The 24,946-nt window shown below is 44.5% G+C and overlaps 1 protein-coding gene across 2 annotated transcripts in view; it reads left to right on the plus strand.

The window, feature by feature from the left end:
• The first annotated feature begins 230 nt into the window (after positions 1 to 230).
• The window catches only part of LOC147631460 (26S proteasome non-ATPase regulatory subunit 8 homolog A-like), a 60,580-nt gene continuing 35,864 nt past the window's right edge, over positions 231 to 24,946 (plus strand). The window contains exons 1-3 of one of the 2 annotated variants that reach the window (XM_086809861.1): positions 231 to 398; positions 18,941 to 19,019; positions 19,223 to 19,325. In XM_086809861.1, coding sequence (XP_086665987.1) covers positions 294 to 398; positions 18,941 to 19,019; positions 19,223 to 19,325 — 287 coding nt within the window. In that variant the 5' untranslated portion in view covers positions 231 to 293. The remainder of the gene's footprint in view (positions 399 to 18,940; positions 19,020 to 19,222; positions 19,326 to 24,946) is intronic. The other variant, XM_086809860.1, reaches the window with a different exon arrangement.

The raw sequence follows: 24,946 nt of genomic DNA on the forward strand, positions 1-24,946 counted from the left end.
GATACTTTAAGGTACTTAACATAAAGTACTTTATATAAAATACTTCATATAAAGTACTTTAGGGCATTCATTAATACCAAGATAAAATTGATTGGATATATATAGACACCCGAGATATGATATTTGAGGGTGCCTGAATTTGGGGGTGAGTTGTGGAGACCCATCCTTCAAAAAAAAAAAAAAAGGTCACTGACAAGCCACCATATTTAAAAAAGTTTATATAATTATGAACACATCGAAAAGGTTGAGTGAACTCGTTAGTTAACGAAGCAAAGATCGTCGAACGAGCCGACATGGAGTCCAAGATTGCACAGACGCCGGATCTGTTCGAGAAGTTCAAAGCTGCCTACTCCAAGAAGGACTTCGAGGCGAGTTGCACGTTGCTGTCCCAATCGAAGGTATCTCATTTGTTTAGTTTTTGTGTATGTTTCTGTTTTCTTAATCACAAATGTGCGCGCACGCGCACACAGAGAGAGAGCGCTCCTTAGACCTATGGTTTTAGAAAACCTAATGCTGCGGATAGCTTTTTTCCTTTGTATGCAGTTATTTGCCAAGCATTTCAAGAAGAAAAAAAAAACCAGGACACACTTTTCATCACAGGCGTACATTTTCTTGTTTCTATGGTCACCACCATAGATGCGGCTTTAGCTTAAGCTGTGTAAGCTAAGTGAGAAATTGAGCTTTCACCAGGGCTGTCATATTTGTGATCTGTTGAGCCAGCGTACATGATCATGAGATCCCTCGCGCAGACGCAGGTGGATCTTCGTGAGTTTGCCTGGATAAATCAAAGGTGTGGCGCATGCCTTTATGAAAATCACTGCCCATGCAATCCACTTTGTCGAAAATACTCCCTTTGCACACCACAAACAAGCCTATGTGCCAGAAAATCAGGATTCTACATACATTATCGGCACCACTTTTAGCTTAAGCTGCACCGACAAACAAGTTGAAAATTTCAAGTTTATGTAAGGCCACATGCATCATTGCTATATGTAGCAAAGAGAACAGTGAAAGTGGTCCTGCCAAGGATCACATTCTCCTTTAATACACAAGACCTAAGTTGAGACTACCGTACTAGAGTGTATCTTCTTGTTGGCAAACCGAATGTGGGAACCCATCGTGTATAGGCACCCGCATTCAAGCATAGTAATCTTTATCGCTTACAGCAAGGGAATCCTCCGCATCCCTTATGAAATTTTGTTGGGCATTTGCCAATGAGTTTGTGTAAAACTGTAATATGCTACACTCTTGGGCCAATAGAAACAAAAGAACCCAATTCATGACATCTCTAGGACAAAATGTTCTGAAACTGGACAAAAGCTCATGACAAAATATGTTTTGACCAAATTCAAGCTCGATGTTAGAACGAGGAGAGAGCCCTTTTTACATGGGTGTGAAAATTTGCTAGGTCCAATCAAGTTCAAGTCTTCATGCCCATTTTTCAGGTGTTAAAAGATTTCCCTAGACTTATGGCCAACTTCGTACCTATGTGAAGGCACTTTCTAGCACTTTCCCAACCACATTTGCACCAATAGTTCACTATAGTTGTTGCTTTCCTTTCTCCATGTTATCTTTCTATGCTGCCTTAGCTGGTGCATCCCCACAATCCACGTGAAATTACAATGACGGTGACAATGAACTAATGACTATCATGCCCTTCTAGGTATGCGAAGTACTTAAACTAGCCTTGTCATAAGGAAGGCCCAGATGTCAAAATGAGAGCACAATAGCTTATAATTTTACCACCTTTGTCCTGATAGGCCCCAAGCGAGTCACCCTACCTGCGTAAAAGAGTGATATTGATGGGTTATGGATCCTATAGAATGGGTTAATATTGAGGAATCAGCCCATAGCATATAATAGAGTTAATTGGATTGGTTCTAATGCTTGATTTTGAGAAGGTATAAAATAGAGTTGATTGGGATTTAAAAGGGAACCTTAGAAAAGCAGGAGAGAGGAAATGGAATGGTAAAGAGAGCATGTGTGCTAGAAAGAGAAAGTGAGAGAGAGAGAGAGAGAGAGAGAGAGAGAGAGCCTTGCAAAAATTTACAAGAGTTTGGGGAAGAAACACTTGAAAATGATGGTGAGGGGGGGGAGGTGACCTTTCTAAAGGACTTTAGAAAACATGCAAAGGACTTCTAGAGATGCATGAAATTCGATGAAGAATCACGCATAATTCGATAAGGAATCATTGTACATATTTACATATATATCTATATATTGTATGCGTGTGTGTGTGTGTACATGAATATGTACACACACACATATATGTATGTTTGTATACATACATACATACATACATATGTATGTGTGTGTGCATACATACATACATACATACATACATACATACATACATACATACATATATATATATATATATATATATATATATATATATATATATATATATATATTCATGGGATTCTCTCAAGATTGGACTAGAAGTGTCTCATATTTATATAAAGATGTGTACAATCGTGTAATTTCATGTGGTGATAGAGAAGATCATTTTGTCAAACCTCTCAACCACCTAGGAGTACCATGTTGGTGCTGGTAATGATGTTGAAACTTGATACTGATGATGATGACGACGGTAGTCTAGCATCCCTCTCTCTCTCGCCATCGCCTATGTATCGCATATTACACCCCCATTATGGTACTGGTTGGAGCTAGACAGATTTGCATTGCATTCTTGTATACCCTACGCATATAGGTTGCATGTTGAGCCTTTAGCAGTAGTGCTCCATCCATCCCCCCCCCCCCCCCCCCCTAGCTGAGTACTTTCATAGTTTATTTCATGTTTATCGTCCTTTTTTTCTAGACATCCAGAGGACATTGACAGTTGTACATTGATTTGTCTCGTAGGTCGAGTTTGGCCTCTAGTAGACGTTAATACAGCTTTCTTTCTTTCTTTCTTTCTCTCTCTCTCCCTCTCCCTCGCGTGGTATAACTGTAGGGATGAATCCAAATCTAGTCTCGGGAGACGGTCCCTAGTAGTGTATATATACATGCTGAATGTACGTGATGGTCTGGAAGAGGGCATCTATGACCAGGGAGCTGCCCCAAACTCTGCTAGCACAATAGCATGTGGCACTGATTCTTTGCTCTGATCACATGTGATAGCATCATTACTTGCAGTCTCTCTATGCTTTTCCAAGCGTCCACACTAAGACCTGGTCCCCAAAAGGGTCCACGGTCCACCATACATTGCTGTAGGATGTCCCGAAGTGTCAAAAAGAGAGTAGTACACAGTATCGGGTCCTAATAACCCCCATAAGTGTATTTGCTTTATTGCTGTATGAAATAATGAACTGACCTTGTGGGCTGTAAAACTGTGAAAATACTGACCAAAAGACTTGCAGAAAGCTGGTGGCTTGGACTGAATGCTGGCCCCTTGAAGTAGCCTCTGCTGGACAGCTTCTAGGTGATGCTTTCTTTGCTTCTACAGGCTGCATGACCTGCGTATTTGCATTAATGCTGATTTGGAAGTGATGTTGACCTTCTGTGCCTTGCGTTTAGGGTTGAGGACTGCCTTCTAGCCAGTGGTATCACCCTGTGGTGTCACCAATTGGCCGACCATTTGGTCCATCTCCAGTTTTTGTGTCTCGTTCACTTGAGGCTAGGCCGGTGTCTCATGTGAAGAGGCCAGTATTTTGCTGACATCGAAGGGAGCCAGACTGGTGCCACCCGTGTGTTAGCAGGATGGTGTCGTATGGACGGGAGCCAGACTGGTGCCCCCCGTGTATGACATGGACTGTGTTCTATCCATGGGATTGTCACGCCATGGGAGAGCCGGTATTCGTGCCGTGTCTTGCCTATGGGACTGTCACTCCATAGGGAGGCTCGTGCCTCGAACTATGTTTTCCCTATGGGACTGTCACTCCATAGGAAGACCAGGATTTATGTTTTATGTCGTGCCATTTTTGTGCCCGATAGATATTTTGTACTTGTTCCATGAACGGGAGATATGTCCATGATACTATTTGCACATGCACTCATGTTTTGCATGTTTGAAACTGTTTTCGCATGACTTGTATTTTTGTGTTTGCCTGTTTGTCGTGTGACTTACTGAGCGGGGACGCCTGCCAGTGAGTCGTGAAGTTTGCTCTGTCTTCTGACGAGTTTTGGTGCATGTGAACAGGTGGTAAGTGTATTGCACACGTTGGTTTAATACTTTAATCTCTAACCTTTCATTTTATAAGGTTATATGTTCACACTCACTTAAAAGTGGGCACCCACTTAGGGGCCAAGGTGGGGAGCCTCACTTATCTTGTGTGTGTGTGGGGGTGGGTGCATGGTCACCTACCCACACCACCATGAAACTGGCCGCCCACATGCAAACGTGGGGAGCCAGCCAAATCAAATAGTTTAAACTCCACTCCAACCTTTACAAAAAGGAGCCATCACCTCTAACGTGAAGAGGACAATCAGGCGACCATCTCTGCGCATGTTTTCCCAGGCAGCTGCTGAACTGGCTGTGCATGTTTTCCCAGGCGGCTGCTGAACAGGCTACGCTTCTGCTCCCAGGCGGCTGCACCCTCTGCTGGTGGTTGCGCAGGTTATCTAGTGGGCTGCCCACCACACAGCAGGCAGCTGCGCAGGCTGCAGCCAGGCATCACACCTCTCAACAAGGCGGCTGCCACCTTCAGTAGGCTGCGTTGACTAATCAGTAGGCGGCTGCGCGCTGTCGCCACAGGCAGCTGTGTGCTCTCCCATACAGGCGGCACAGGCGCTGCCTAGTCAGCAAGCGGCTGCCACCTCCACAAGGTTGCGTTGTTGCTCTCCAGAGGCGGCATGTGCCAACACTAGCAGGCTGCACCTGTCTACTGCAGGCGCCTCCTTCTCCTCTTCATCTGGTGGCTGTGTTCCTACAGCCAGACGTTACCTCTTCCAAGGCGGCTGCTCCATCCCCTTTTTGCAAGAGGTTGCATTTTCTTTCCATAGGCGGCTACAAGTGGATTTTGCACCTTCTAGGTGGCTACACCATCTACACAGGTAGCTTCTCCTCCTCCTCCTCCTCCTCGACAGGCTGCTGCGCCCTGGTGCTCCTCTCAAGTAACTGCACACAGATACCTTGGGTATTGGACTTCCATCTACCATCTTCAAGTAAGTGAATTTTCAGATTTAAGTAAAGTACTTTGTGATAAATCTGATAAGGGATTCTTTCCACGGCAACACCCATTCGGTGCCAGGTAGTCCAAGCTCTTGGAGAACCACGGTCCAAAGGTGCTGAGATCGGGAGAGCTAGGCGTTAGTACGAGAGCGCTTGTTTGTGCGTGGTCTTGGAAACACCAGTGGGGCGCTCTCCGCAGAGTCCAGTGAAGGCACAGGACCGTAGAGACTGGACCACGCTAGTGGTCGTTTTCGAGCCTTTTGTTTGGTACTGTATTCATTTGTACATGGACATCATCTGGTTCTTTGAACCCATGGAGCATTGTATTTGTTAAATAGTCCCAATAATATATATCATATTCCGGCCCCAGTGTTGGTGTCCATCTATCTCATTCCATTTCATTTCAATTTCAAGTTGTTATTAAGTTGTTCTTTTCAAATTGTGGTATTAAGTTGTGCTATTACGCGTGTGGGTGTCCAACGGAGTCTTTCCCACTTGACGGGATCAGTTTCATTGGTATCAGAGCACGGTTGTTTCTCTCTTCCTAGTGGGGAAACGAACTTGTGTATTGGACACCCCGCTTCTAGCACACTTAACACAATGGACAGCCAAGGCAACCCTTTGGAAGTGCCTAATTCGAGGGATCCAACTAGTGCCTCTCGTGGTTCTGATGCTCTGCGAGGCTGGAAGGAATTTAAGGACCGATTCTATGCTCAGTTTTTGCCACCAAATGCGGAGCAAACTCTCACTCAAAAGTGGGACAGACTTGAGCAAAGAGATAATGAAAGCGTGCAATAGTATGTCAACAAGTTCTGGAAAGTGTTGCTGGAGGTAACTCCTTTTATGCAAATCACGGAGGATGAAAGAAAGAGGAAGTTTCGCTCTGGACTGCAACCAGCATATCGTTCGGGCATTGAATTGCACCCGAAACATACTTTGCAACAACTCACAGCTTCTGCTCTTGCTACGGAGCAATTGATGCTCAAAATTAAGCAGGATCAAGGCGGTTCAAAAGGGCAAGACAAGGTTGTCCCAAATCTGCAAAAGGGTGGACAGCCACCTAAAAAGAACTTCCGGGAGACACAAGGGTGGTAAAGCTGAAAATACCACATCTAAAGATGAGGCCCAAAGAAGAGCAAATTCGGCTTGACCCCGGAGCAAAGAGAGCAATATGCCAAGGAGGGAAAATGTTTTTCTTGTGGTAGCAGAGAGCACATGTTTAGAGAGTGCCCTGACCGCAAACCAAAGCACGAGAACAAGCAGACCAGGCTAATATACATGCAGTTTCCGATGTGCAGGGAAACATTGAACATGATGCAAAAGAGCGAATGGTATGCAAGGCTTGGGGACAAATCAAGGATCAGTCCGCCTTATTCATGTTTGATGATTGTGCAACCGATAACTTCATCTCTATGCAAACGGCAGCTGCATTGGGTATTGAGGTTGAGAACATGGGACCTCAGATTGAAGCCGAAGCTGCATTTGTTGGTAGAGAGGTGCAGGTTACTCCATTGATAGGGAAGTTGCGCATACATATCCAGGGCTACCTTGATAATGAACATTTCCTAGTTGCTCCACTAAATGGATGTGATGTATTGTTGGGCAAGCCATGGCATCATAGGCTTGAGCCTCGCAAAGAATACAAGACCAATATGATTTCTTTTATGCATAAAGGCCGCATGCATTTTATTGATGCCGGCAAAGAAGTATTACACATCCAAATTAATAAAGCAATGAAAAAGAGTCTTTCTGCGTACTTGGTTTTTGTTTGTGATAGCCTTGTACCAAATCATAAAAATGTGGATGCTATGACTAATGATAGGCTGAATTTTCTTTATGCATTCAATGACTGTTTTGCTGATACATTGTCAGGTGAATTACCTCCCCAAAGGCTCGAAGATCATCGCATAGATCTTGTGCCAGGTAATTCTCCCTCTAACAAACCCGCATACTGAGTAAGTGCTGCACAACAAGAAGAGATCATGAAGCAAGTAAATGAGCTTTTAGAGAAAGGTTTGGTTCAACCCAGTTCCTCACCTTATTGCTCTCCTGTGCTTCTTGTTCAAAAGAAGGACGGATCATTTCGCATGTGTGTGGACTATAGAGCTTTAAACAAGCTTACCATCAAGAACAGATTCCCAATTCCGCGTATTGATGACATTTTGGATAAGCTTGATGGTTCAACTTATTTTAGCAGACTTGATTTGAAGAGTGGTTATCACCAAATACGAGTGGTGCCACAAGATGTCCATAAAACTGCATTCAGGACAGCCTTTGGATTATATGAATTTTTGGACCAATGCTCCTGCCAGGCTTAATCGTATGACGGAAAGGATATTCCGACCCCATCGCAAATTTACAGGAGTATTCTTTGATGATATCTTGGTTTTCTCCAAGAATGAGCAGGAACACAGAACTCATTTGGTCACAGTGTTCGAAGAGTTGCGGAAGCATAAACTTTTCATTAATGCCAAGAAAAGTGAGTTCTTTCTTTCAGAGATTCATTATTTGGGACACATTGTATCCAAGGATGGAGTTACAATGGATCCTGCAAAGATAGAGACCATTCGGAATTGCCCGAATTGCAAAACGTACATCAAGTACGTAGTTTTCTGGGATTATGTTCGCACTATAGGCGTTTCATAAGGCATTTTGCTATGATAGCCACCCCTTTACATGATCTCACAAAGAAGAAAACCACTTTCAAATGGACTTCAAAAGAACAGGATGCTTTCTTGCAGCTCAAGCATGCTATCATATGTGGTCCAGTATTGATTGTTCTTGACTTGCACAAGTCATTCGTAGTTGAATGTGATGCTTGTGGTGATTGCATAGGAGCTGTCCTAAATCAAGAAGGGCATGCAGTTGCATACGAGAGCCGTCGTTTGCATGATGCTGAGCTTCATATGGATATCTATGAGAAAGAGCTCTTGGCTGTAATTCATGCCTTAAAGATATGGAAACATTATCTTCTTGGGACTGAATTTGTAGTCAAGACAGATCATCAAAGCTTGAGATATTTTCTATCTCAAACAAAGCTTTCAGAGAAGCAGATGAGAATGGTAAACTTTCTTTCCATGTTTCATTTTCAGATTGTGTATACGCCAGGAAAGAAAAATGTGGTGGCCAATGCATTATCCAGGAGGCCTTATGTAGTTGCAGTCTCAGTGGCCTCTCATGGCGACTTATTTGCTATGCGAGATTTGTATCATTTGGATGCTGATTTTTGCCATATATGGACTGATTTGATGGCTGGTCATTCACATGCCTCTTATGTTATCAACGAGGGTTATCTTATGAAGGATAATTGCCTATGTGTGGTGAAGGATTTGCGTCCAAAGGTTATGGAGGAATGTCACGCTCCACCTTATGCTGGTCATAGAGGTATCATGCTCACTACACGCATGATTAAGAGATATTTCTTTTGGCCAAGCATGCGTAAAGACATTGAGGCTTATGTGCGTGCATGTATTACTTGCCAAAAGGTGAAATTTGACCGGCAAAAACCTCCAGGTTTGTTTTAGCCATTGCCTATTCCCTCGCAACCTTGGGAAAGTATTACTATGGATTTTATTATGGATTTGCCTAGATCCCAGCATGGAAATGATGCTATTTGGACCATTGTGGACAGGTTTAGCAAGCAAGCTCATTTCTTGCCCGTCAAGAAAACCATTAAAGCTGATTATATGGTAAAGCTTTTTCTTGCTAATATTTTCAAGCATCATGGTATGCCTAAATCCATTGTTGGGGATAGAGATTCCAGGACTATAAGCCTCTTTTGGAGGGCTTTATTTGATAATATGGGTACTAAACTTGAGTTTTCATCAGCTTATCATCCCCAACGGATGGCCAAAGTGAAGCTGTAAATTCAGTCGTGTTGGATTTATTGAAGTGTTATGCGACAGATCAAAGGACTGCATGGGAGAAGTATCTTCCACTTGTTGAGTTTGCCTACAACAATACCATCCATGCCTCCACGGTAAAGACTTCCTTTGAGATTATTTATGATAGAGTGGTATTGCCACCCATCCTTCGTACAAGATAAGCATAAAATGGCTGCTGACAAGCATAGAAGGGACATGCAAGTCAAAGAAGGTGATTGGGTTTTGCTGAAATTTAAGAAGGCTAGGCTTCGGAAGAGGCCAAGACGAGAAGGATCATATCCTAAGCTTTCTCCTTGCTATTATGGACCCTTCAAGGTGATTCAGAAGATCAATGAAGTGTCATATAGGCTTGCTTTGCCTAGTCACTGGAAGATTCACAATGCATTTCATGTGAGTCTATTTCGAAAATATGTGGGGCCAGATCCTGACGAGCCTGTCATAGAAGATCCGCGCGAGATTGATGAGCTTGAGGAGATCCTCCATCCAGAACAGATTGTTTTTCACAAGGAGCGAAAGCTACTTGTTGCAGGAAAGCTTTCCAGGAGATACCTTGTGAGGTTTAAGAATTATTTGCCTATTGATGCAAAATGGGTAAATGAGGACTATTTTGTTGACTACCCACAGTTGTTGCAGGCATATCTTGAGACTTTTCAGTTGAGGACAACTCTTTAGAAGCCCGGGGGGATGTCACCAATTGGCCGATCATTTGGTCCATCTCCAGTTTTTGTGTCTCGTTCACTTGAGGCCAGGCCGGTGTCTCATGTGAAGAGGCCAGTATTTTGCTGACATGGACGGGAGCCAGACTGGTGCCACCCGTGTGTTAGCAGGATGGTGTCGTATGGACGGGAGCTAGACTGGTGCCACCCGTGTATGACCTGGACTGTGTTCTATCCGTGGGATTGTCACGCCATGGAAGAACCAATATTCGTGCCGTGTCTTGCCTATGGGACTGTCACTCCATAGGGAGGCTCGTGCTTGGAACTGTGTTTTACCTATGGGACTGTCACTCCATAGGAAGACCAGGATTTATGTTTTATGTCGTGCCATTTTTTTCCCCGACAGATATTTTGTACTTGTTCCATGAACGGGAGATATGTCCATGATACTATTTGCACATGCACTCATGTTTTGCATGTTTGAAACTGTTTTCACATGACTTGTATTTTTGTGTTTGCCTATTTGTCGTGTGACTTACTGAGCGGGGACGCCTGCCAGTGAGTCGTGAAGTTTGCTCTGTCTTCTAACGAGTTTTGGTGCATGTGAACAGGTGGTAAGTGTACTGCACATGTTGGGTTAATACTTTAATCTCTAACCTTTCATTTTATAAGGTTATATGTTCACACTCACTTAAAAGTGGACACCCACTTAGGGGCCAAGGTGGGGAGCCTCACTTATCTTGTGTGTGTGTGGGGGTGGGTGCATGGTCACCTACCCACACCACCATGGAACTGGCCGCCCACATGCAAATGTGGGGAGCTAGCCAAATCAAATAGTTTAAACTCCACTCCAACCTTTACAAAAAGGAGCCATCACCTCTAACGTGAAGAGGACCATCTTTGCGCATGTTTTCCCAGGCAGCTGCTGAACTGGCTGCGCATGTTTTTCCAGGCGGCTGCTGAACAGGCTACGCTTCTGCTCCCAGGCGGCTGCACCCTCTGCTGGTGATTGCGCAGGTTATCCAGTGGGCTGCCCACTACACAGCAGGCAGCTGCGCAGGCTGCAGCCAGGCATCACACCTCTCAACAAGGCGGCTGCCACCTTCAGTAGGCTGCGCTGACTAATCAGCAGGCGGCTGCCACTTGCAGGCGACTGTGCGCTGTCGCCACAGGCAGCTGTGTGCTCTCCCATACAGGCGGCACAGGCGCTGCCTAGTTAGCAAGCGGCTGCCACCTCCACAAGGCTGCGTTGTTGCTCTCCAGAGGCGGCATGTGCCAACACTAGCAGGCTGCACCTGTCTACTGCAGGTGCCTCCTTCTCCTCTTCATTTGGCAGCTGTGTTCCTACAGCCAGACGTTACCTCTTCCAAGGCGGCTGCTCCATCCCCTTTTTGCAAGAGGTTGCATTTTCTTTCCATAGGCGGCTACAAGTGGATTTTGCACCTCCTAGGTGGGGTCGTTCTACTTCGAACATCTACTTCGAGCCTTTTGTTTGGTACTGTATTCATTTGTACATGGACATCATCTGGTTCTTTGAACCCATGGAGCATTGTATTTGTTAAATACTCCCAATAATATATGTCATATATTGAGGGGGGGGGGGTCGGCCCGTTCCGGCCCCAGTGCTGGTGTCCATCTATCTCATTTCATTTCATTTCAATTTCAAGTTGTTATTAAGTTGTTCTTTTCAAATTGTGGTCTTAAGTTGTGCTATTACGCGTGTGGGTGTCCAACGGAGTCTTTCCCACTTGACGGGATCGGTTTCATGTGGTGTGCAAGAATGAAATGTCCAAGAATGATCCTTATATAAAGTCATATTCAGGTAGGGTTTTTCTTGTGTTCATATTGTGCCCAACTTGTGTCCCAACTATTGAGCCATGTCCTGGGCACCTATTGGGTTGCCAAAACAGCCCCAAATAGCCATACTATGCCAGGTACTTTACCTAGAAGGTGGCTACAAGTAGGAAGCGTGCCCACATGGCACTCACATGGGTGATGCACGTGACACCCCCTCTTCCTAAACTTGGAGCGCTGGGGAAAATTATGCACCTTTGCTCCGATAATTTGGTCCATCTGCAGGCTCAGCTCCATATCCAATGTCTTGATCTCCAAGCTCTTTGGTTTGGCTACAGGATCTGCAAGAGATGTAATATCCTCCTCCTCCCTATCGGACTTGAAGAGACTCTTCGCGGAAGCTCCATGGAAATTGTTTGGTTGGCTTCATCCTCCTCCTCTTGGGATTTGGAGAGATCTACCTCTGTGGGAATCTGCTCGCTCTCGGGTTCTCGCTTTGACAACTGCATCTTGAGTAACGTTAGCTCCTCTTGTCTTGGAAGCTCTCCCTTACTTAGGCTAACAATCTCGGTCTTGGGATGCACCTCAACCCTAGGCGATTCCATCTTGACCTTTGATGCTACCATGAGCTCCGCTACTCACTCGGCTGCAAACTCCCTTGCAACTTCCTGCTCGCATTCCAACTGCCATGCTTGTCATGCATCTTCCTTGTGTCATCGTAGATCCTCCTTTCATTCGGTCACAATTTCTTCTTGTTGCTGTTTGAACTGGCTTCAATCCCTTCAACTCTTTGCCGATGGCGGACGTCTATCTCTTCACATTCCATTTCCTACCTTGGTTAGACTTTTGCTGGTCCTAGTCTACATGCAACCTATGCTACATACAAAAATAGGTTGAAAAGATGAAGGCAAATCCTAATTTGGTTTTTAACTCTGCACATTGAAGTTGTGGCTGAAAACACTGATGAAAGGATTGATGTTTTCAACCTATGCTACATATAAAAATAGGTTGAAAACATGAAAAGGAAAACCTTAATTTGGTTTTTAACTCCGCACATTGAAGAAAGGGCTGATTTGATGCAAAGTAGAAAACCCTAATTTTGGTTGCAAACCTTGGATGCACGAACACTATGTAGGGTGAACTTATGCTTTGATACCAATGCTACACGAGTGATGCAACATAAAGACTTAAACATAGATTAACGCTAAGCACATGATAGATTAACGCTAATAAAAACTGAGCAAGACACAATAGAGGAGGAGATATAGACCTAATCTACTGTATATTGCAAAACATGAATATTTACAATTACAAACTTGGATCTTGACTTGAGTCTTGGTTATGCATACTTATCAATTGATGCATACAAAGATGAGTTGTTGATTCACACTTCTATGATGATCTCCAGATGCTTTGCGTATGGGAGTTGAGGACTTTCTACCTAGTGGTGTCAACACGGGCGTGCAACAATGACCCTTGACTTGCCTTTAGATAGGGGATTGATAGCAAGTCGTATTCTGGCGGAGGCATCGAAAATGTCTTCTCTTGTGTTCATATTGTGCCCAACTTGTCTCTCAACTATTGTACCATGTCCTCGGTAGTGTCTAGGTGCATTTCTTTTGTAAAATTTTAAGCTATTTAATTCATGGGACAATCATGGATGCTAAAAATGATTTCAACCTGAAAATCTTACTATATGTGAGCTTGTCTTTCAAGTATCCACAAAACATGACTGTGTTGTGTAGCCAACCATAATGAACAAGCGAAAGGTTCTCACTAGGTCTGTCTATCATAATATGAATAAGAGATGAATGCTTTCTTTTTTTCTTTATGGTAACACAGAGGACTTGACTTTCAAAAAAAATGTATGGAAAGAAAGCCCCAAAACTTGTGTTACCTCTGTGGACAGGATGCTGGTGTGAGCTGAGTTGCTTCTTCCCTCTTTCCCTCCCTTAGACACCCAAGCCGAGCTGGAGCCGAGAACAGAACTGAGGCAGAGGAGAACCGTGGGCGAGGCAAGAGTGTCGAACAGTGGGCTGGGCAGGTCTCAGAACTGACTGTGGCGGGGCAGACATGGCGCAGGTGGCCGAGCGGAGGCAGGAGCCGGGTGGAGGAGGCACGTGCAGGTGGCAGCCGGATGGAAGTGGTGTGTAGGCCCCGGGTTGACATCCGGTTGGCTGCGCACTATGGCTGCGCACTAGCGCCGCCCAACGGGCTGGTGGCGGCGGGCTTTGGAGCGACCGGCGGGGCGGCTCTGAGATGGCAGCAGCCGGTGGCGACCGGCGGTAGGCGGCTCTAAGACGGTGGCGATGGGCTTTGAACTGGCGGCGGGATCTGAGCGTGAAGCCCCACGGGCTGTTGCAGCACCGGCTCTGATACCAAATATTGACAGAGAGATGATAATCAACAAGATAATCAGCACAAGATAAAAGGGATTGAGGAATTACAAGATGTAGTGGAAAGCATAAACTCATTATAGAAGTAGGTCCTTTTTATAGTAGAGACATCATTACATATTCTAAAGCATATGCTAGATGTGATGCCACCACATATGCTAAATATGATTCCATAGTATGATGCCACCACATATGCCTTTTAAGAGGGTGTTCCCACACGAGAGACTTACACATACGAGCAGTTGTTCACATACATTGAAACCGCTTTATTTAATGTCTATATTCAGTGCTAGTTTATTCAACCACCTAGCACTTTTTTATTCCCACATTAATCACTATTACTTAACACTGTTGTCACTAATAGCCAAAGTGCTATGTCCAAGGCACTAAATCCCGTGCTTCATGCACGTACCAAGCACATTGAGATCCATTATCATTATGAGATAGAGATAACATGGAGGAGAGATCAATTTATCTTACTGCCTTACACAAAATAATGTTGGAGATCTATTCACAAAGACTTTGCCTAGAGAGAAGTTTGAAGCTTTCCAAAAAGCTTTAGGCTTGCTCTCATATAGATTGTGATCTTCCACCTTGTACAGGTTCACACTTACACTACAGGGGAGATTTGAAGGAAAATGCACACTTATGGTAGTGCTATGTGAACAGGACCTAACCAAGGGCACTTTTTTCCATGTGGTTTTTTCCCTTCTTGGATATCCAGTGTGAAAGAAAACTCTATCTATTGCTTTGTACTTTCATATTATTATGGATGTGATATATGTGGAAGGTTGACTCTACCACCTCCACTGGTCTCAGTCAATATCTCTATGTACATATCCATCTCCATCTCCATCTCCTTCCTTGTGTGACACTATCAGGTGAAACCCTAACTCTCTTGTGTGTGTAGCTTTCCAACAATCATTATCTTATTCGGAATGGGTTGTTGTTCCGAAATGATAGGATTTGTGTGCCAAATAGTGTTGAGATTAGGAGGAGGATCCTTTATGATTGTCACGATGCTCCTACAATAGGTCATCCGGTGGTACAACGAACCTATGATTTGGTAAAACATATGTTTTACTGCCCCAAGATAAGGGCAGAAGCCAACGACTATGTGGTAAAGTGTCACTGGTTTACCATGCACTCGCAAAGGGCATGATGTGGTGGTAGATGGATTGACAAAAGAGTATTTCCATGGAATTTTATCACCGGTTTACCACGCACTCGCAGAGGGCATGATGCCATTTGGGTGGTGGTATACATATCGACAAAGATGGCAAGTTTTTTACCCACAAGGAAAACAATAACAACTAGAGCAGTTTGTTGAGCAGCTTTTGAGGTTATATGGTTCACATTGTGACATGGTGAGTTCTAGGGACTCCAAGTTTATTGGACACTTCTGGCAGCTAGTCTTCCAGAAATTGGAGACCAAGCTGAGTTTGAGTTCCTCTGACCATCCTCAGTCCAATGGGCAGACGGAGAGGGTGAATTAGGTTTTGGAGGATATGCTTCGTGCATACGTCTCCAATACACCATGAGATGGGAGAGGTACATGTGATGGTTTAGTTGTCTGTAACAGTGCTGAGCATGCGGCCATTGGTTATAGTCCGTTTATGATGATGTGCGGATACCAACCTAGATCTTTGGTAGCTATGGGACTTAAGGCTATTCAGAGTGATGCGGCTAGGGATTTCTTGGAAGATATGTAGGTGTCACATGTGGAAGCTCTGGGAGTCTTCTTTCAGCCCTAAATAGTGCATAGGAACTCTTGATGCAAGAACAATCAATGTGGACAGAGATGTTAGTGGGGATGTTGTAGTATCTAGTCCATACTATTCTTATGGAGTTGATAGTTATATAGTCTTGTGGGTTGACTACCATGAGTATATAACATGCAGGTTCCTAAAAGGTGAATTTGGGCATGTTCTTGGATTCATCTAGGTATATAATTCAGCCATATTGGTGGACATGCAGATTTCACATTGTGAAGTTTTCGTCCGAGTTGCGGCCAATTGATATTGTGCTAATTCTTTCTATCTTTAGTGGTGCATTTGCCCTATCAACTACTTATTTGCTGTACTAATTCTTTCTATTTGCTATTTCCCTTAGTGCTAGGCTTCATTATGGCTGAGTCTGCCTTGCATCTCTGGAGGTTGATAGAAACTCAGTACGAAGGGCTTTGTGTGAATATATGCTCTTATTTGTGTGTGTGTGGAGTGTGTGTGTGAGAGCATATCTTGATATAGAGCTCTACACCCACCATTGGGCACTAATGACGTTAGTGGGGATGTTGTAGCCTCTAGTCCATACTATGCTTAATGGAGTTGATAGTTATATAGTCTTGTGGGTTGACTACCATGAGTATATAACATGCACGTTCCTAAAAGGTGAATTTGGACATGTTCTTGGATTCATCTAGTTATATAGTCTTGTGGGTTGACTACCATGAGTATATAACATGCACGTTCCTAAAAGGTGAATTTGGACATGTTCTTGGATTCATCTAGGTATATAATGTAGACAGAGAATAGAGAGAGAGAGAGATGCTTAGTGGAGTTGATAGTTATATAGTCTTGTGGGTTGACTACCATGAGTATATAACATGCACGTTCCTAAAAGGTGAATTTGGACATGTTCTTGGATTCATCTAGGTATATAATGTAGACAGAGAATAGAGAGAGAGAGAGAGATGGCTATATATCCAGTATATTCATATAGTACAAAAAGGGTACAATGTCTTGTGGCCTTCCCAAAAAGGAAATCATAAAGCCTAATGTAGACCTAACTCCAAGTGGAGAGAGATAACAAACAATGACAAAGGAGATACCTTTTGTAGGATTTGGGAGAAATAATCAACTAGCCAACTTGTTGGTGGCCAGTTCCATGGATATGAATAAATAGGTTGCCGACCACCTCAGATAAATGCTAAACTGCTGGCCAGGGTCTTGTTCCACACATCACGCCTCCTGATGCCTCTGAGAGCTACAGTTGCTCAAATCGTGATGTTTTATTTGCTGCAAATTAGGGGTTAGCTTGGGATTAGGGATTTCCATGTGCATGCACATGATAGCAGGAGATGTTAGATAGAGTTAGAGATTCTATGAGGAGTGCACATGCCATAGATAGAGCACGGTTTTATGTTGATAGGCAGCGTTCGCCGAGGGAGTTATCTGAGGGAATGTTGGTGTATTTGCGAATACCCAGGAGTTCAGAGATGTTACAGACAGGGAGGGTTGGGAAGTTTTCTCCTAGGTATTGTGGACCTTTTCAGATCCTTCCGAAGATCAGAGAGGTAGCCTTACACTAGAACTGCCTCAGAATGCAGAAGTTCGAGAGGAAGTAGATGTGATTTGGAGCGTTTGCAGTGCTCGAACCCCTTGGCAACAAACAGAGCATAAAAAACCTTTGTGTTACGTGCATCACCTATGTGAGAGGGCCACGTGGACCTGCTTCATACTTGGAGCAGCTTTGTAGGCAAAGTACGTGGCAGAGTATGGCATGTTTGGGGCTGTTTTGGAAGCCCAATAAGTGCCTGCAAGTACAGTAAAGGTCAACAAACCCTAAATCATGACTTGTGTAAAGTAGGTTACAAATTTCTGGCAATGACTAATAACATCAAAGCTGTGGCCAGCTAGTTTGGGAAAAAGCTTAACAGTAGTTATTTTTGGCAGCTAAGGCCACTTTTGGCAAAAGGGGAAAAAGCAAGGGCTAAAAAGAGTTGACCGACTCCAACAAAAGGGAGGATGGGCTCAATTCGTAGAAGGAAGAAGGGGCAGCAGTCAGGAACACTCTCTCTATTCAGCGCTGGACGTACAGTTGCACCCTCTTGCAGGGCTGGTCATACTGCTGCTACATAGTGTTCTCTCTCTCGTCTGGCTGCCGCCTTTGAGCAGGTTGATAGTAGTGTTACTCATGTTATTGCTGGTCGCCTGCTGAAAAACTAGCCGACAGCAGCCTCTCAGTAGGCTGACAGCCCCATGTGCACGGTGATGTGCATATATACAAATGTCCAAGGAATTCGTAAAATTCATCTGCATTCCTCAGTGATCAGAGTCTACAGAGCGTCTCTCTACAGTACAGGGTGGTCGAGGAGATCTTAGGGAGTGTGTGGATTGAGAACCGACGCCTTCATTCTCAGTCATCTTTTGTACTTGAAGTACATTTGTAACAATTCTTTCTTGTACATAATACAGAATGGTAGTTTAGGACAAAGCTTGTGGTGAGAAGACCACCTTAGGCACCACTTGGTGGCTTGTTGGGATGAATGCCGCAAGGCGATCTTGATGCAGTTTAATCCTGAAGATTACCTGAGTGTGAATTGAAGAAACAGTGGGAGCGTTTTATGCAAAATCATGGCGAATCGATAACCAACTCTTGCCTATTTCTAGAAGCTTTTGCTCATGCTCCTGAGGACCATCTGGCGGTCGGATCAGGTTGAGCGATTTGTGGATGATTTGAAACTGTCCTTGCACGCAGTTTTTCTATCTCTGAAAACCCTAGCACATAGACACGAGTGTGCTGCATGGTATTAGAGCCTAGTGAACCTGCAAATATTTTCTTTTGTGGCGCCCGCGTGCGTTGACTGCTTGGATAGGGTAGAGCCCCTAGGTTTCAGGAGTGCACATGTCCGGGTTTGGGAAAAGTCACTCTTTGGATTTTTTCTGGTGTATAGGTTCGATGTTTTAAAGTTGGGGTGGCAACAGGTGGTTTGGATGTTTTTCAGCTCCATTTGGTGCATACGGCTTTGACCGTGAACTTGCTTCCTTCTTGGAGAAGCTTTGTAGGTAAAGTATGTGGTAGAGTATGGCATATGTTTGGGGCTGTTTTGGCAGCCCAATAGGTGCCCGCAAGTACATTAAAGTTCAACAAACCTTAATTCATGATTTTTGCAAAGTAGGTTACAAATTTCTGGCAATGACTAACAACATCAAAGCTTGCCCTTTCACATGGCTTGTGCAGAAGGTGTGCACATATTTAGTTTGCTTATATTGCTATAAGCTGAGAGAAATTTGTGCTGTTTCATGTCTAAATGCTTCTTATTTTTAGACAAAGCAGTTCACTTGTCATGAAATAATAAAAGACTGCGCTTTTCAGGTTAAGCTTACAGAATTCCAAAGTCTTCCTCCTCTATTCAGACAAACGCCAACAGCAGTGCAAGAACTCGTCCTTGCAAGTATGAGATGTTCATTGCTCGATTTGGCGATTTTTGGTTGTCTTAAATAAAAAGTGGTGTGTTTTAGCTTTTGGGCCTTGAACATCTGTGAAAGTTATGACAAGGTTGAGGGTTGGGTTTAAGTTCTTTAATGTTGTGTTTATTTACATTGAAAGAGCATCCATTATCAACATGTTGTGATCTGTCGTGGTGGTCTTTGCTAGGAAATATCTTTGAGCATGCAGTTGTTTTGAGTATCATGACAGAAGACCAAGAAGCTTTTGAGAGGCATTTTCTGCAACTGAAGCCATACTATAGTGACACCAGGTGTGATTCATTTTGTAGTGCTTGAAACCATGTTTTTGTTTTAGTTTTTAAGGGATGCCTGTTTGTGAAGTGTAAATTGTTTTCACATTGTTGTTGTTTTTTACAAACTGTAAATTAAAAAGGAAGAGGGCAACTGTAAATTAAAAAGGAAGAGGGCAACATGCTCATTTGATGAGCCAATGTGCAACTTCTGTTTACACACACACCTATTAGTTCAAGACTAGAGTCTCAGCTTTTTGGAGTACCGTATAAAATTTCCCATACCAATGCCTAACCAATTCTAGCATCCCAGGTTTTTGGACATTCCATAAAATTTTATGTACAGTAATTGTGTGGATGAAATAGTTGGTCAACTAGCACAATGGGCACTCCCAAAACTTTAAACATGTGCTTGTGGGTTTTCAGACTCCATTCCATTGTGCACAAACCCCACTGTCACCACAAGTCAGAGGCAATCAAGAATGCCGTTCAGGGAGAGAAGTGTGCTTTGGGATTATCCGAGCAGCCTGATTGCATTGGAGTTGTCTCGAAAAAGAATAGGGTAAGTAGCGGTTCTTCATCATGTGCATTGTACTGGCTAGAGAAATTCGGTAGAATTATATTTTGAAGAAGACATGGAGATGTATTTTTTGGAGTAACATAGAAGCATTTAAGGTAATATAAATTCCCTGTACACATCTTGGTAATGAAAGAGGTACTACAGAACTTTGTTTGTTTTGACACAAAAGCGAACTAGAACATGATCATCTCTGATTCGTCATAAAAGAAAAGACAATGCATCACCTATGATCAAGCTCTGGGTTGTTTTGAATCACACAACTCTCACCACCACGTCAAACTAGGGCTGCTGGCATTGTACCCTCTACAAAATCTCTGATCATTCTGTGTCTTATCTTGTTTATTGGAGTGTTAGCTTCAAAGTTCAGAAGTAGTATATGACTGTTATTATATAGCAGTAACATAGCTGTAAACCAGCCTTGGTCTTCAGACAAAACCAAAGGGCGGTGCAAAAATCAACTTGCACACAAAACACTTCAACACCTTTGAGGACCAAGAAAAGGAAAACAAACAGGGGGAGCTAGAGTGCTCCTGCAAACAGTACACGGACACCGAGTGGTCCCAAAACGTAGTGGCACCCCTTGCGGTATTTCTTTAATTGATTATAAGAGCTTTGATTACTCTTTCGTGTCAGTATCTGTTCGGGAATAAGAGCCTCATCAAGTTTCTCCACTTCCACTGAGCCTCATCTGATATATCCTCAGGCACCCAAAACCTGCTTGCAGTCCACCCAAGTGGTAAGCACAAGTCCTCGATGAAGCATAGTAGATCACTAGAAGCTGCCTTCCGAACCCATGAAGCCTCCATGAAGATACCACCAGTGAAAAACTGTCAAAAGCCATAGCCTTCAACCCATGTTTTGCACCATAACACTTCAACTGCTTCTTGTTCCTAGTTAACTACTTCTTGTCCTTGGTGTCTTTTCTCCTGAGCTTCATCCTTAGCTTTTACTCTTCACCTCATACAGGCAAAGACACAGTCCTGCACTGCCTCCTGCACTTCCTTTTCACTTTCCACATGTTCAAGCTTCTAATGTGACTCTCATGAGACAACCATGAGCTCGCCCCCTTTGGAAAGTTGGCGATTGTCCCGTCCAGAGCAACCACGGACTTGCCTCCTTGAGAAAGTCGACGATGTCCCGGCTAGAGCAACCACGGGCTTGCCTCCTTCAGAAAGTCGACGAGTCCCGGCAACGGAATCATGTAAACTGGCCTTGGTCTTCAGACAAAACCAAAGGGCAGTGTGAAAATAAACTTGCACACAAAACACTTCAATACCTTTGAGGACCAAGAAAAGGAAAAAAACAGGGGGAGCTAGAGTGCTCCTGCAAACAGTACACGGACACTGATTGGCCCCAAAACGTAGTGGCGTCCCTTGCGGTATTTCTTTAATTGATTATAAGAGCTTTGATTACAATAAGGCTGGAAACTCAGCCGTCACAGTAGAACTCCTGAAGCCTGCAAAGACCAAAGACCATAATGGCTTCTTGTCCACTCGGCATCCACAAACAAGTCCAGCCATTGTTCACATCAAAAGACTCCCACACATTGAGTCTTGCATACAGAAGCTTTCTCCCATGATTAGGGCTCCCACAACCATCCATAGCCTCTCACCCTATGAACAGCATCACACCCTGACACATCGAGTGCTCTTGCATCACAACAACGACTCCAAACTGTTTCCCAAAAGAGAACTCACATCACAGCACAACATACCATACAATCGACACACCTGTACCAACCCTCTCTGCCCTCCAAGGGTACTATCCATCTCCGTCATGGATTCCCAAACCCCTGTCCAATCAGCAGCAAGGTTGTACCAAATATGTGTCCATTCTTGTACCCACTGCCTGCACGTGACCCATCTCCTAGAGAAACCAAAAACACATGTTTCCTTGAGAAACCTATGACCTGTTTCTGCATGAAACCCTTAGGCCTGTTTCCCCTTGAAACATTTGTCCTGTTTCCACGTAGAACCATACACAGTACCATTCAAAGATAGTGGCAACAACGGCATACATCGAGTGACTTGTTTCCTCATGAAACATCTGGAAACATAGATATGCCTACAACTGCAGGTCCCTCTGTTCCTTTCAAGCAAGAAGAAAACAATCTGCTCGATGAACATGCACCCATGCGAGCTTGCATAACTTCCATGCCAAGAAACACATCCAAGTGACCCTGTACTTGCAGCCAGAAAGCCATGTCTTGTTCCCACATGCCAACATACACAGCACCGTCCACAAATAGTGCCAAAACCAAGGCTGTCTCCCAAAGCAAACTCTATACTTTTTCCACAGCCTCAAAGAGCCCTCGCTGAATTGCTTAGGCTGTCACAAACTGAAAATACATGAACGCAGAATTCTGACCAGGTCCCTTGATTCTCAAGACAAGGAGTGCCAAACAGCCTCGAGTTCACAAACCCACACAACCCTGTTTCCTGTCTCTTCCTGAGATACATCCCTGAGTCCCTGTACACGCAGCCAAGTGTCCATGCATACAGCTGTATACGCAGCCATTAAAAACAACCCACAAGCTCATCCATAACAGCCCCGAAGTTTTCCCTCCTGCAACATCCAGCAATCCTGCACCGCCTTCCATGAGAGAGAGAGAGAGAGAGAGAGAACAGTCTTGCGCTTCCTAGAGCTCGCCTCCTTTCAAGAGAGGGGGGGGCATGAGAATATCAGTGGGCTGTGCGTCTCCTGCAGCCAGCCCGCGAGTAGCCAAAAAGGGGAGTAAAACCTTTCAGACTGCACCTCCTGTAGTCAGCCCGATAGTGCCCCTAGAGATAAAGCCTGTGCTGCAGCTCTGTGTGCCATCTGTGTCATGGCCCTGTGAAAATGGAGCAGGACAAGTGTGGGCATGGTGGTTGCAGAGTCAGAATATTTTATGATTCACATGGGGGGTGCCCGGACAGAGTTTAAGATGGGTGGACATCCCTAGGTGTGAAGGGGGGAACTAAAAACATTAAACTTTAATGTTTAATAAAGTTTGCCCCTAGGCCTTAGTGGCCCTAGGAACTTATTAAAGTTTGGGGCCCTAGGGATTAATTTGGGGGAGGAGTGTTTCTCTCTCCTCTCTCTCTCTCTTCCCTTTTTGGGGAGTCGTGTAGCAAAAGTGGAGAGTTTTTTCTCAAGCGCATGTACACAAGCGTGGAGAAGCTGAAGAGCAAGTCGACTGCAGATTTCTGGAGGGCTGTTGCTGTTTTTCTGAGTGGAATCAGCCGTACAGCACTGTACGGCCAGAACTGTGCAAGTACTCTCTCTCTTTCTCCTCTGTTGCTGGCTGCGCATAGAAGCTGCTGCAAGGATTCCCTGCGCACAGGCCCTGTACAGGCTGTACCAGCAAGTACACAGCCAGTACAGCACTGTACGGCTGCCGTACAGTGTACGGACAGCCAAGTACAGCAAGTACAGTTGCTGCAGGCTGCTGCAGGTGGCGCAAACAGGTGCTGGACAGACTGTACCAGCAAGTACACAGCCAGTACAGCACTGTACGGCTGTCGTACAGTGTACGGACAGCCAGGTACAGCAAGTACAGTTGCTGCAGGCTGCTGCAGGTGGCGCAAACAGGTGCTGGACAGACTGTATACTCTGATTCAGGCAGGTACAAGAGTGGACAGCCGGCTGTTTGTGCAAGTACAACTCCTGGCACGTATCCCGAGGCGGTACAGACGGGTACAATGCTGATTTTCAGATCTGTATTTTCAAGGACAACATAAGAGTGAACATCAGGAGGAGGATACAGGCAAGTACAAGCACACGTGTGAAGCAGGGTTGTGGATACAAGTGCCTGCAAGTACAGATTGGTGCTGTTGCTTCCTCCAGTGTTGTTTCACGAGCTGAACTTGGTAAGCTCTGTTTCTGTTCATCTATCTCTCTTTCTACTGCTTGATGTCTGTTGCAGATATGTGTTATCTGGCCCCTTGTGAGAGGAGGGGTATGGCAGATTGACAAGGGTTGAGGCAGAGACTGGACAGCACATGTATGTTTGAGCTGAGAAGATGTATCATGCACTTGAGTTATGCCAGATGTATGCCCATGGTTGGCCTGCTTAATGATCTTGGCTGATCAGAGGGAGGCACAGTGTGTTATTGTGGAACACAGATCTGTGTGCATAGATCCTCTATGCTGAGAAGGATTTGTGGGCCGTCAGATTGGACTTACAGGTGTAAACTCTTGACTGATCTTTGTGTTGTACTTAGCCATTCATTTTATTATAATTGAATAAAGAAATACCACAAGGGGCGCCAAGCTTTGGGGCCAACAGGTGTCGCTGTGTTTTCAGATTTGGGCACTCTAGCTCCAATCTGTGTTTTTGTTTCTCATCTAGACTACAAGTGGACGGGTGATTGCTTCTACCGCACTCTGGTTTTCTATCAGAGGCCGGTTTCAAGGTTCCGTCCCCGGGACCAATCATCAACTTTCTGAAGGGGGTGAGCTCGTGGTTGCTTTGAAGAAAGCCATCGCTGAAAATTCAGCAAACATGTCTGATACAGAGGAAGAGTACTTCTATCATGAAGAAGAAGAGCAAGAGACTTCTCCTGAAAGAGATGTATCTGAGGATATTTTTGCAGGAGAACAGGTTGCAGATGTTGAGCCTTATGAGGATGTAACACAGCCAGAAGATGTGCATGGTAAAGAGGATGATGATGCTCGGTTCAAAGATCGCTTGGCTAGTGTTATGGATACTTTTATGCAGCTCACACAGAGCGAGAGATTTGCTGAATTTATGAGATCTCGCACAGAACCCCGCACAGAGCCCCAGAAAAAGAAGAAGAAGGTTCGTTCGAAGAATCTTCCTCAGGGTCATAGTGGTGCCATCCCACAGGAACCATCTTTTGGCCAGTTTCCGAATATGCAGCATGCTTATGGTGCAAACTCTCAGAGTTCCTTCTATGGACAGCCACCTATTCCTCAGCAGAATATGCATCCAGGTTATTTTGGTGGTGGCTCGGTGTTCCAATCCATGACTGGGGGTTATCCTCAGGGAGGCATGGGTATGTATGGGCCTTTTGGAGCCAATTTTCAGCCTGGCATGCAAGGGAATATGTATGGTGGTATG

Source organism: Cibotium barometz, chromosome 15, assembly GCF_041138505.1.
Source record: "Cibotium barometz isolate CiBa-2024 chromosome 15, ASM4113850v1, whole genome shotgun sequence".
In the NCBI taxonomy this organism is placed as follows: domain Eukaryota; kingdom Viridiplantae; phylum Streptophyta; class Polypodiopsida; order Cyatheales; family Cibotiaceae; genus Cibotium; species Cibotium barometz.